Consider the following 13,288-nt stretch of genomic DNA (forward strand, 5'->3'; position numbering starts at 1 on the left):
ATCATCTAAATTTGTTTATTTAAACATATGTGTTTGTGAGCCATGAAAACATAGTGAAAGGGTTATAAGAAATGACTAATAAATGGCAGAGTAATTCTCTGACTGGAAAAAAGCAGGGTTCAAAAGGAGAGAAGGCACTAGAAGATGGCACAGCGTCATAGGGCGCCTAAGTCGCACCCATCTACTTTCGGACCCCGGAAGAATGAAAAAAATGAATGCAAGTCAATGGTGCTAAAATGCTCTTTTCTAACTCCACTTGTTTTGTGCCATGGATTTCACACATGATGTCCGTGAATTTTAGACACATTTTGATATCAAGAACTCGCTTATTTTTCGAACAGGGGAAACACTATTTTAGGTTTAGTGTGAAAATAAGTCCAGGAGTACAAATGCGCTTCACGAAAGTGACGTCATCGAACCAGGAACAGAGAAAAATGGAGGGAAAATGGCTGTAAGTTCTGACTTTACTATTTGATTGTTTTTGTCGAGTTGTGTTGTATAAAAAAATGCTTTTTTTACGTTAGTTCGAAATAAAGTACAAGTCAAAGTTCAGCGAACTTCAAATCCTTCCTTCAGCAGGAAAGAGCCACCATAATTCTGTGACTGGCGTGGTCGAAACACCCATCATTAGTTTTTATTTAAATAGTTTTCATCACTGTGCACACACATAAACTGGCCCAAGAGCCACTTCCTTGTCTGGGGACAGTGTGCCAATCTTTCAGACCTATAAAACGTCTGAAATGGTCTAAAATCATAGCGGTCTCATTATAACCTGACTGCAGAACATGCTGGATTAACTTTTACTTACTTCAGAGGAAAGATCACCTGGACGCTGCACCATCTTCTTGTGCCTTCTCCTGGTTTGAAGCCTGCTTTTTCCAGTCAGAGAATCACTCTGCCATTTATTAGTCATTTCTTTTAAACCTTTGACTACGTTTTCATGGCTCATAAAATGTCTAAAGAAACTAATTTTAGGTGATAAAAAATTAAATGTTGGTTTATCTTTTACAACTACAGGATCCTGAGATACTCTTTCTCCACAGAAAAACATATTTGCCCCATCAACACAAATTTAGACTAAATCCAAAGAAAATTCAAATTTCCCAGCTTCCACCCAACATTCAAATGACCGCGTACGCACAAATCAGTCAGGTGAGAAAATAGTCTCAAAAGGATTTTTGTACTTGAAACTGATTTGTGTGGAATGTAGTTTTGTTCATGTTTACCAGGTGATTTGTGTTTGTGTACTCAATGACTTGTATGTGCAACACAAGTTACAAATCTAGATACACACACACAAATCTAGATACACACACACAAATCTAGATACACACACACAAATCTAGATACACACGCACAGATCTTTTGAAACTTTTATCTCCCCATAAGTCGGCCTCTTTAGCAACGACCGGTTGGGTCTTGCCCTCCTTGTGAAAGCTGTCAACGGTCGTCTCTTGGACAAGTGTCCACTCAGCAGTCTTTCCCATGATCGTGTATCCTACAGCGCTAGACTGAGACCATTTAAAGGCTTTTGCAGGTGTTTTGGGTTAATTAGCTGATTAGTGTGTGGCACCAGGGCTCTTCAATATTGAGCCTTTTCACAATGTTCTAATATTCTGAGATACTGAATTTGGGATTTTCATTAATTGTCAGTTATAATCATCAAAATTAAAAGAAATAAGCATGCGAAATATATCAGTCTGTGTGCCGCGGGGGCTGGTGCCTGTCTCCAGCAGTCTCCATTAGTTTTCCTTTAATAACTATATAAAGGAAAGCTTAAGGGAGACCCAGGACACGATGGAGGGACTATCTGTCAGCTGGCCAGGGAAAGCCTTAGGATTACCCAGAAGAGCTGGCCCAAGTGGCTGGGGAGAGGGAAGTCTGGGCCTCTCGGCTCAGGCTGCTGCCCCCGCGACCCGATCCCAGATAAGTGGGAGTGGATGGGTGGATATCAGTAAAAAGTGTCTACATCACTTCCTTGTCTTGCATTAAAGAGCCAGTTCCCACAATTAGATCATTTGGGTGCATCTAAACCGTAATGGACGACATGAATGAGATGTTTGTTTACATTTCAGTTGCTTTGTTTATTTATTTAAATTGATTAGTGCACGCAGGGATAAATCAAACCAACCTGGCAGGATGGCAAACTGTTTCTGGAGCTCGGAGCCAATTTCAGCCGCACACAGAGGGCCGTCCTCCTTCTGCAGGATGTCATCTAAACACATCAGAAATACACTTTCATCAGAAAATCGCCACGCGTTGAATGTTTACTCGACCTCAAACAAAACAAGACTCAGTCATTGAATAGCTCAGATTAGATGAGAAAAAGGGACCAACCAGAAATAAAAAAGGGGTGGGAGTGATTTCTAGGAGGGATGAAACAAACAGCATTTCCTCGTCTCTCGGGTCAAGCTGGATTACAGTAATTTCATTTAGTCTGAGCTACGGACAGGAATGAAAGCAACCCCCGTTGACCTGTCTCTGCCAAACCCGAGCCTGGATCACTAATTGTGTACAATCATGTGTACATCTGTGAAGGAAAGCTGACAAAGACCCTGTTGTGTGTTGGTGTGGATGATGGATTATCACAGCGAGGGGTGTGTGTGTGTGTGTGTGTGTGTGTGTGTGTGTGTGTGTGTGTGTGTGTGTGTGTGTGTGTGTGTGTGTGTGTGTGTGTGTGTGTGTGTGTGTGTGTGTGTGTGTGTGTGTGTGTGTGTGTGTGTGCTGGAACCGTGTGGTGAGATTTCCGGGCTCGATGGTGGAGCTGGCAGTGTGAGGTGATGATTTTTATGAATCAGAATATTGTCATCACATCATTTCAATCACTCGCTGCTTTGTTCCAACCAACTTGGACCATTTTCTACTGATGTTGTTTTAATTGGGACTCATTCTGGTTTTGTGTCCCATTAAAACTGGAACGGATCTGATTCCCAGTAACAAAGGGGCCTTATTTATAATAAACAAAAGGCCTGCAGAATGGCTTGCATAACTCTGTTAGGAAGCATTAGATAAACAGGATCCACCAGATTTGATCCTTTAACTTCAACAACGAGAAAAACAAGAAATATGTTTATTTTAGCAGTTTTTGTTCATTTGGAGCAACAGGAGCTCTGGCTCTTCCAGGGTTAAGTTGGACCAGGGACGGGGAACCCTGGTCCTCGAGGGAGGGTATCCTGCATGTTTTAGTGGTTTCTCTGCTCCGGCACTGTTAAACAGCTCATCAAGCTCTCCAGAAGCCTGTTAATCACCTGCAGAGTAAAACCAGGTGTGGAGAAGCTGGGAAAAGACTAAATCATGCTGGTCCTGGTCTAAAGTAAAGAAACACTTTGATCCAGTGGCATGTCCATGGGGTGGCCCTGGTGGGGCACTTGTTAATGCATTGGTGGCACCAGTGGTTTTGCTTTTTCTTCGCATTCCAGTGATTTAGTGTGTTCCACATTGTGCCATCGCCTTTTTATCTCTACTCTTCTTCATCATCATCATCTTCCTTGTCTTTGAGCTGTTTGGTGGTCATTAGCCAGACACTACTTGGTCCATTAATGCCACCAACTGGGGTGGAGAAGAGTGGGACTGGGACTCTAGTGGGCCATTCCCACCTGTACCGGGTCGGCCCGGGCCGGGTAGCCCCAGTCGGCCCCAGCCTGGCCCGGTTGATTCCACACATCCTTGCCTTAAGCCCATGTGGGCTGATTCTATACCCACCAATCAGAGGCTTGCTCGAATGGAAGGTGTGAATTTGCTGTCAGCAGTGGGCGTGTTGGCCCTGGTCGGCCTGAAGCAGACCCCCTCGAGAAGAGGGCCGAGAATGAGCCTTGGTTGGCCCGGGAAAATTCCAGGCCACCCAGATATGTAAACAACCTACGCTACCCGGCCCGGGCCGACCCGGTACAGGTGGGACTGGGACTCTAAATACTATTAATGTCAATATGAAAAACTAATGATAATACAGAAATATTCCGTTGGTCGGGGCTAGAAGCCGATGTTAAACAGGCATACTGCCACCTGCTGTTTGGGGTTTTCACCCCCAAGCCTTTTGTGGACAAGTCATTTTAAATGGGTCTCAGTGGGGTGGCATGTGCTAGCCCAGGCCACTCCCTGGACACACAAGCTTGATAAATGAGGCCCCAGGTCTATAGGGCCTTACATGGACAAGCACCACCAAACATTGGTGATCTTCTCAGTCCCTACACCTCCAGCAGGTCCCTAAGGTCCAGTGACCAAAGCCTACTGGTTGTGCAGCACCAGGCTAAAGGTCAAAGGTGACAGATCATCTGCTGCTGTGGCCCCCAGACTCTGGACCTCTCTCCCCCTGAGCCTGAGATCAGTGGACTCAGTGGTCTCCTTTAAAATCACCTGTTCAGGCTTTGGTGTGACTTTCATCACCTTCTCCTTATTCTGCTCTTATTCCACCTTTCCCGGGATCCACTGATTTCCCTCTTTCCTATTAATTCTCTCTCTCCCTTTCTCTAGTTAAACACACTTTTAATCATTTTAGAAATTTTTTTCTTCTTTAATTTTTGTGTTTTGTTTTTGTGAAGCACCTCATGATTTTTATCTTGAGAGGCGCTACAGAAAAGATTGTTTTCTTTCTTTGTGATGTCATGAGCACATCTCCAAGCCTGTGGGCGGGGCAAAAGTCCACCGTGTCTCCGTTATTAAACAAAACCGGCCTGATTAGTCTTGATTTTGGAGACTCAATTTAGTTTCAGAGTCCAAAAGAGCCTCTCTGGGGTGGGGTTGGCAGCATGGCAATCTGAAATAGAGCCTTTTCACATTTTAACTTGAATCAAGGCAGGCTGCATTCCATTTACAGCAAATTTTGTTTTAATTTTACAGAGCAGTATGTGGCAGGAGTGGAACGCAGCCCTACTCTTCCTACTTCTGCAGCCTAATATCTGTGCAAAGCTCTCTCACTAGTCCAGTGAGATAATGCCATCCAACCTGATTAAGACCGATCGCTTAATTAAAGGGCAAAAATTAGCCACTGATGGACAAATAACTCCGTTTACGTGTAGGTGGAAGATTTCATTTTTGATTCCACCACATTTTCTTATTTCATCATCAAACACACCTAAGAAATAGTGGTTGGCTCTCGGTGATCCATAGGATGAACAAACCCATCAGATTAAGAGCTTAGATCTTCCATAATGGTACGTTAGTTGTGTCAGCGTACAACAGGCCAGACAGTGACTCATACTGTAACTCTAGTGGTGTGTAAAGCACCAAACAGCTGTTTGCAAGACATTTAGTCATCTGATAAGTTCAAAATATCATGGTCAACCAGGACATTATTAAGGAGTTTCACACCATGAATTTGGAAAAAGTATTAAAAAAAACACTGATTGTGGCCACAGCGCCAGTGCACACAAGAACACACACCGTTCAGACTGTTTAAGATGCTGACGGTTATTATTAGACTTAGTCTTTCACATTATCTAAAAAAATCACAATATCTAATCTTTAATTTTTGGTAAAGAGAAACAGACAACAGTAAAAGTGTAAACGGTTCCCGTTTCCCTTCTGTGTTCAACATTGGCTGGTATCTGAAGACCACCAGGCAGGGGGGCGTGCACACACGCACATGCGCATACACACATAAACAAACACACATAGAAGCTCACAGACACACACACACACATGCGCACACACATGCACGAACACACATGTTCACAGACACACACACACACACACGCATGCACGCACACATGCACATGCGCATACACACATAAACGAACACACATAGATGCTCACAGACACACATACACACACACACATGCGCATACACAAATAAACAAATACACATAGATACTCACAGACACACATACACACACACAAACACACACACACATGCGCATACACAAATAAACAAATACACATCGATACTCACAGACACACACACACACACACACATGCGCACACACACATGCACGAACATGAAAGCGCACGCACACACACACACACGTGCATTATGACTAAGGATAATATTTCTATTACTGTGAGAAAGACACACTAAGAGAATTATTTAAAAACTCTGATAAAATGGTTAATAGCCAGTATTTGAGTATTCTGCAGTCCTGGAACCCCCCAAGGCGCTTTACAACACAATCAGTGATTCACCCATTCACACACACATTCACACCCTACAGCTGCCCTGTGGCGCACTGACAGTCGAGTCTGCCGCACACCGGTCCCTCCGACCACCAGCAGCAGGCAAGGAGGGTTAAGTGTCTTGCCTAAGGACACAACGACAGCCTGAGCGGGGCTCAAACCTTCAACCTTCTCATTATGGGGCGAGCACTTAACTCCTGTGCCACCATCGCCCCTTAAAGCAAGAAAACCCATAAATAACCACCTTTGAGCTTAAAAACTAATTAGCTATAATATAACAAGTGTCAGTTGTAGATTGTCCTTTCTACTAAATACATATTTTAAGGATCTTTTCAATACTGGTCGTGGACAGATTTGTAAAAGACCTACATGGGATTGGACTAATAACCTAAAGTGTAACAGAACGCGTATCTGTGTTCAGTACGGGACAGAGGTGTACCGACTGCCCAAGCGTAAGCGTTAAATCTTAGCAGCAACACGATTCAGGGACTGTGTCTTTTGAAGGACCCATCCTATCTGGTCCAGCTAAGCTGTTGTTGGTGCACATACTGTGACTGACATCTGTACGTAAGTGGATGTCTAAGCCCTCGCAAAACAGCCGTGAAGCACACTGAAGCGTACAGAAACCTCCATTATAGTTGAAGCGTAAAGTTTTAGACGCGTTCGTCCCAGAGGCATGAGCTGCTCACGTTTTGAGTCTTTATTTTAAATAAATTTAAAACTCTGTAGTTCAGATCAGGCCAGACAGGAAGTCAAGCACAAATGTAGCGTAAAACATCTGTAAACTTTCAAAGTAAAAGTCACCGGCAGCTTTCCAGTTGCTGAACTAGTACGCACATCATTTCCTGTGAAACCTCAGCAGCCGAGGTAAACAGAACTGAAAATAAACCAGATCTTTCTTGCAGACATGCTTCTGAGATCACGCGTGCTGTTGTAATTCTCACGTGATTTTGAGAGCTTGTGGGACCAGCTGTGCGGAACGCTTTCTCTCTTATTTTGCGTCTGAAAAGCTCCTGAATGGGGGGGAGCCGGTAAAATAGCTGTATTATGTTGTAAGCTGTTCGGTGCAAGGGAAGTGGAACGCTGCAGGCTATCAAATCAAATTGCAAAAACCAAAAGCGTATTTCCTACATTATATCACAGTTCAGGGTAAGACTTGCTTTTACGGACTTCTGAAAATCCTACATCGATCCTGAAAGGGTTGGGGTCATATTTTTTATGGATCCGATTGTTAGTTACGTCATTTACAGACAGAAAACATGATCATTTGCTGTTTACGTGTCCTTTAAATCAGAACTTCTTGTATTTAATCAAAAACAAGGTTGAATTTCTTTCTGTTAGGCTGCTTGGTGCTGCTGGTTTGTGCGTCGCAGGACCGAATGGAGCAGATTTATCAGACATTCAGGCGTCAGGAAGCTTTTCACTGCTGCTGCAACTTTAAAACTGTCCTTTGTCCTCAGTGGAATGAATGAAATTAAACTACGGGCTGTGTGTGAACCCTTTTACCCATCAAACCCACACACACACACACACACACACACACACACACACACACACACACACACACACACACACACACACACACACACACACACACACACACACACACACACTAAAAGTGGGGCATTGCTGCCAAACACAAATAGTGATTATGGGGGGCCTAGAAGGAATTTGCCCCCGCCTCCTTGTGCCCTTCCCTGAGGCCCTGACCCCCCTTCACCAGTTCATTCATCCTTTTCTAGGGGAGTTAGCAGTGAGATCACATACATACATATTTTTAAATAGCCTCAGGATCTCTAAAAGTAGCAGACACGAGACGACTTGCATCCATCAGTTCTTGATTTGAACACACAGCAACAGAAATGATCCCCTGAACCTCTCCAGAGTCTCCAGCTGAACTTCTGTTGGCACGCTGAAGAGGCTAAGCTCCAGATTTAAGGGGTGAAAGGATAGTGAGGAGGAAGAGGAGGAGGCGAATATGATGCAGAAGGAAAAACTGAGAAAAGGAGAGGGGAGGTGCTCCGGTCACATCAAGAGGAGATGGAGGGCGGGGTTTCTTTGAACAGGCCTACATATTTAATGTGTCAGCCTGCTGGTAGCCGATACGGTGGACGTGATCCATCGTGGTGACGGGGGTCGGATGCAACACAACACGATAGCTTCCAAATCCTGCAGCATTTAGATCTTCTATGGCTGCATAGTTTTAACTGTTACACTGTAAGAAATGTGTGGACTGAACAAAAAGGACCACCTAAAATAACACAGACAGTTAAAAATAAACGTTAGTAAATTAGAAATTAAAGCTGTAAACTGGAACAGTCTGCTTTTAAACTTCTGCTGCTAGAACAGGAAGTGGCAAGGCTTGCAGCTTCATATTTCTACGTCACAGTTGTGCCCTTGGGCAAGACACTGCCTGCTGGTGGTGGTCGGAGGAACTGGTGTTTGGCAGCCTTACTTCTGTCAGCAGGTCCCAGGGCAGCTGTGGCTATGTTGTAGCTCATCACCACTGGTCTGTGTGTGTGTGTGTGTGTGTGTGTGTGTGTGTGTGTGTGTGTGTGTGTGTGTGTGTGTGTGTGTGTGTGTGTGTGTGTGTCAATGACCGGATGTTTTGTAAAGGGCCTTTGGGGGTTTTACAAAGCCATTTACCATATGAGCTACACAGAAGCTACAAATCAACAATGACTTAGAAGTGGTCGGTGGAAATATGAAAAAGTTAGCTTGTTTAGCAGCTAGCGGTAGCATTTCCTGTGGAACCGCGGTGACCTTTGGCCAAAGGTCTATCTTAAAATCAATAAGAACACTTGGTTTTATAAAGCAGCGATTGTTTTAACTTGGGATGGAAATGATCAACTTTTATCTTGATCCTGCTAAGAAAAAAACACCATTTCTCCAAAGAGAGGAAACAAGTACGAGGATAATTGCTCATAACCTTTCCAAACTGACATTTAAAAGTAAATATTCCTAAACTGTATGAATTAATCTGCTTTTTTGTTTCTGTATGACTGACTAATTTAGATTCTCACTTTCTAAACAGAAACAAAATCCAGTTAAAATACACCAACTGTGTTGTTGTAAAAGGAAAATCCGAATGTTTCCATGTTTGCAGATGATAATCTAGTCTATTTTTCCAAACTTCTGAGTTTATTTAGGCTTTTTCTTCCAGGTTTCAGCTCATGTATGACCTCATGCATAGCTGCATGATAATTGTAGGGGTTGTCGCTTTTACAACCCCCACCCGGATTTCTCTATGTGCACAGGCCTTCTTGGGTCACACTTCTTTGCGATGTTTAACTTTTTTAGGTCCATTTGAAAAGCAAAGCATGTCAGTCCTGAATGGTTTAAGGAAACTTCTTGTCAAGTTTTATAAAAGCAGATTGCTGTCGGGGTCCATTATCCTCACACAGCCTCTTCCTTTGTGTCAGAGTCATGTTCCTACAGGTATCACCACCAAACACACACATCGTCAGTTCAAAGACAGCAGCCAGCTGTTCTCGGCTTGTTAATGGCCGACAGCGCTGCTGGCCGGTCAAAGTTCAAAACCGCGGAAGCTGCAGACATCTGATGTGCACTTGAACACATGAACGGACACGCAGAGGCCTGCTGAGAGCTACACCAACACAGAAACAAGACTGACATGGCTGGAGATGAGGGTGAAAGGCATTAAAGTCACCTTAGAAATCCAGAATAAACACATCGGAAACAAATTCAAACATTGTAATTCAAAGGCTTCATAGGAAGTGGTAAATGCAAGCTTCAGACAAGCTTCTGTGACTTGGCCTGCTGGTGTCAAACGGCGACAGACATGGCCAGCTGTGAGTTTTGCAAGCAGAGAAGCAGCAATCCGCCAGCTAGTCTGCAGCCGTCTGCGAGTGTGTGTTCGCACTTGTGTGTGGAAATCCAAGCTCTATTATCTGGCATTATAGTTAGGGTTTACCAAAGCTCCATCTGTCACTGCTGTGTGGCATTTAAAGCACACACACACACACACACACACACACACACACACACACACACACACACACACACACACACACACACACACACACACACACACACACACACACACACACACACACACACACACACACACACAGGCCAGCGGCTGATATACACTCACACTGGGCCAAAACAACAACTGGGTCACAGGGTTAACAGAGGTCTGGAATGTGTGTGTGTGTGTGTGTGTGTGTGTGTGTGTGTGTGTGTGTGTGTGTGTGTGTGTGTGTGTGTGTGTGTGTGTGTCCATACCACAGCTCAGTTTATCGTTCAAATCAGCAGTCACTCGTTCCTTATAGAGCAAGTCACCCCCAAGTCAACTTTTTTTCTGATGAACTATATAAATGCGAGTCTAATCGTGCTGCAGACATGTGGAGTCAATAGTTTTGCACTTTAGTGCATTTTAGTAAAAATTTAAATTTTCTGCCTAAAACTGTCAGTGTTGTGCTGTTGTCAGGTAAAAACTTTACACTGCATTTGAATTTAAATCTGCCATCGCTATTGGCTAAGAGGCACCCTAGAACGTTAGCTGGTACCATATGATGTCACAATGTCGTTGTGAGCCTGTGTGTGTGTATTTGTTAGTGGCTCCGCCCTCTCGGTCTGATAGGCAACAGCATTTGTTGCATTTTTTAAACAGGAAGTGGGAGTTGAGTAAGAATCTGGTAGGGGGTGACTTGCTCTTTAAATATTACAGATTTGGGAAATGTTCTGTTTAACATTTAAATCCTGAACAAATTCATTTAATTATGTTTATTTTACAGTTTTATTTCTCTAAATCTGATTTTCCACAAAAGCATCTTTCCTCTTATAAAGTCATCCGGGCTTGAAGCAGGCCGAGGAACTGATAGAAAAAAACAATGACTTTGTGAGCGCCACTGGCACCAGGCCCTGATTTACTAAATAGACGGTGGCATCATCATGAGGGATAAACAACACACTACTGTCCCTCTGTCTACAATCTGACCCACCGTCACAACAAACACAACTCCCCTCCAGCCTCGTTCATCCAGCAACAGAACGAAACCGCATTCAGACCATTTGTAGAATTGGCCAGTTAGCAAACTGAATCATCTGAGTTGACAAAAGCAGCAATTTTTTGCACGTATGATCAATTAAACAGGCATTTTCTCAGTTTTATATCAAGTAATTAAACAAATCAGATCATTTTCTGTCTCTAATTGTCTGCTGATGCCGATTAGCTTGTTGCTACATGATAATGTGCACTTCCTGCAGTCATAAAACACACGTTTCTGTTCAGTTTCATTCACCTTACACGCGTTTTGTTAATTCTTAGAAAATAAAACTGATTTCACACACCTAAAAGCTACCCAAAGTCTCTTTCTTCTATCAAAAGCAGTCGCAGATGCTAGGATTTTTGTATTTTAATGAACATCATAAAGAAAAACGGGTTTAAAGAAGACATTGAGCACATGAGACAGATGATCATGAATTAAAACCACCAAAGTGTTTGTAGTTTGGTGATTGCATCACTGCAGACGCTGAACCAATCTGCCTGTCGATCTCCCGATCCCTCCTACCCTCACTCGTGAACAAGACCCTGAGATACTTAAACTCCTCCACTTGAGGTAGGACCTCTCTCCCGACCCGGAGTTGGCAAGCCACCCTTTTCCGGTCGAGAACCATGGTCTCAGATTTGGAGGTGCTGATACTCATCCTAGCCGCTTCACACTCGGCCGCGAACCTACCCAGCAAGAGCTGAAGGTTAGAGCTGGATGAAGCTAGGAGGACCACCCTCACCGGGAACAGGTTCGACTTACTACCGGCTATGCGGACCAAACTCACGCTCCTCTGGTAAAGGGACTGAATGGCCCTTTACAGAAAGCCACCCACCCCATACTCCTGGAGCGTCCCCCACAGGGTGCCCCTGGGGACACGGTCATAAGCCTTCTCCAAATCCACAAAACACATGTGGATTGGTGCTGCATTTCTGTGGTTTAAAAACAGGTTCGCCTCTTCGTCTGTCATTAGAGTGGAAAAAAACAGGACAGCAATAGCCCAGCTGAGAGGAAAAGCAGCCCTTTTTAGTCTGCCTCTGGCCAAAGCCACCAGTTATTCCACCACACCGAACAAAGAACATGAAAGGAAGGAGGATAAAAAGATGGAAATGACACACAGAGAAGGAGGCAGCCAATAAGAAAATAATCCCACGGCTGTGTTTCCACTTGTCCAGACAGAAAACCATCATCTGCTAGGATAAAAAAAAACTGCAACACTAACGCTACATTTTTCTTTACACAATGATGTTATGATTGATTTTTCTGTAAGCTAGAGTAGAGAGATGTCTTTAGATATATATTTTAGATTTTTTAACGCAATTTCGTCGACAAAATACTAAAGAATGCCTTCAAATGTAATAAAACCTGCTCTAAAATAAACTAAAAACAAAATAATAATGCAAAATTGGTTGGATTTAACAAAAAATTCAAGGTTAATTTAGTCCATGATTCTTTTTATTCACCTGTTTTAAAATTATTGTATCAAAATCTTACATATATTACGGTAAATGTTGTCACCTGTGCAGCAGAAAGCATGCGACCTCGGCGGTCCTTGAGTTAATCCCATCGAGCGAACGCAACGCCGATGCTAGTTTTATGACACTGTAGTTCTCGGATCTGTTCGAGGTCCGGCGCCTGCTGATGACTTCATCATACTACGGTTAAACTACTCCACCAAAATACATTGCATCCCTTTTTCCATTCTGTTCTTTTACATGTTTTGGAAAAAGTTTAGCAGTTTTGTTATTAAATTTGTGTTTCTTACTGCCAAAATGGTGAAACATGGTGTCCCCTAAAGACGCCAGACCCGCGCCCTACGTACTTTTGACCTGATTTTAACGCTATACGGCACGAAGCTGCCAATATATTTCAACAACTGGACATCAATTTGTTCATTTTCAACAACATTTTGATGGATATTTTCAGAGATTAACTCATTCACTGCCAATGACGACTAAAGTCCACACCGTGAGAACAAACGTCTCAGCTCTAAAGCCGATCTTCTTCCGCGTACGTCATACGTCACGTGATCAGGAAGCAGAAAATCCATGTGTTAGGAGATCGTTTTGGGCCGCTGCTGTAAAAAAAAAAAAGGTGAGGCGCAAACCGGAAAAGCTTCTGCCAATCACAATTCAACAACAGATTATGAAAGAACGGAGAACACT

At 43.4% G+C, this 13,288-nt stretch overlaps 1 protein-coding gene across 6 annotated transcripts in view; it reads right to left on the reverse strand.

Moving 5' to 3' along the window:
• The window catches only part of mcf2la (mcf.2 cell line derived transforming sequence-like a), a 62,677-nt gene that overhangs the window by 27,655 nt on the left and 21,734 nt on the right, over positions 1 to 13,288 (reverse strand). For all 6 annotated transcript variants that reach the window (XM_015952662.3, XM_015952665.3, XM_015952661.3 and 3 more), the window contains one exon: positions 2,132 to 2,215. In XM_015952662.3, the coding sequence (XP_015808148.1) occupies positions 2,132 to 2,215 (84 nt within the window). The remainder of the gene's footprint in view (positions 1 to 2,131; positions 2,216 to 13,288) is intronic.

The sequence above is a fragment of the Nothobranchius furzeri genome, chromosome 14 (genome assembly GCF_043380555.1).
Source record: "Nothobranchius furzeri strain GRZ-AD chromosome 14, NfurGRZ-RIMD1, whole genome shotgun sequence".
Classification (NCBI taxonomy): domain Eukaryota; kingdom Metazoa; phylum Chordata; class Actinopteri; order Cyprinodontiformes; family Nothobranchiidae; genus Nothobranchius; species Nothobranchius furzeri.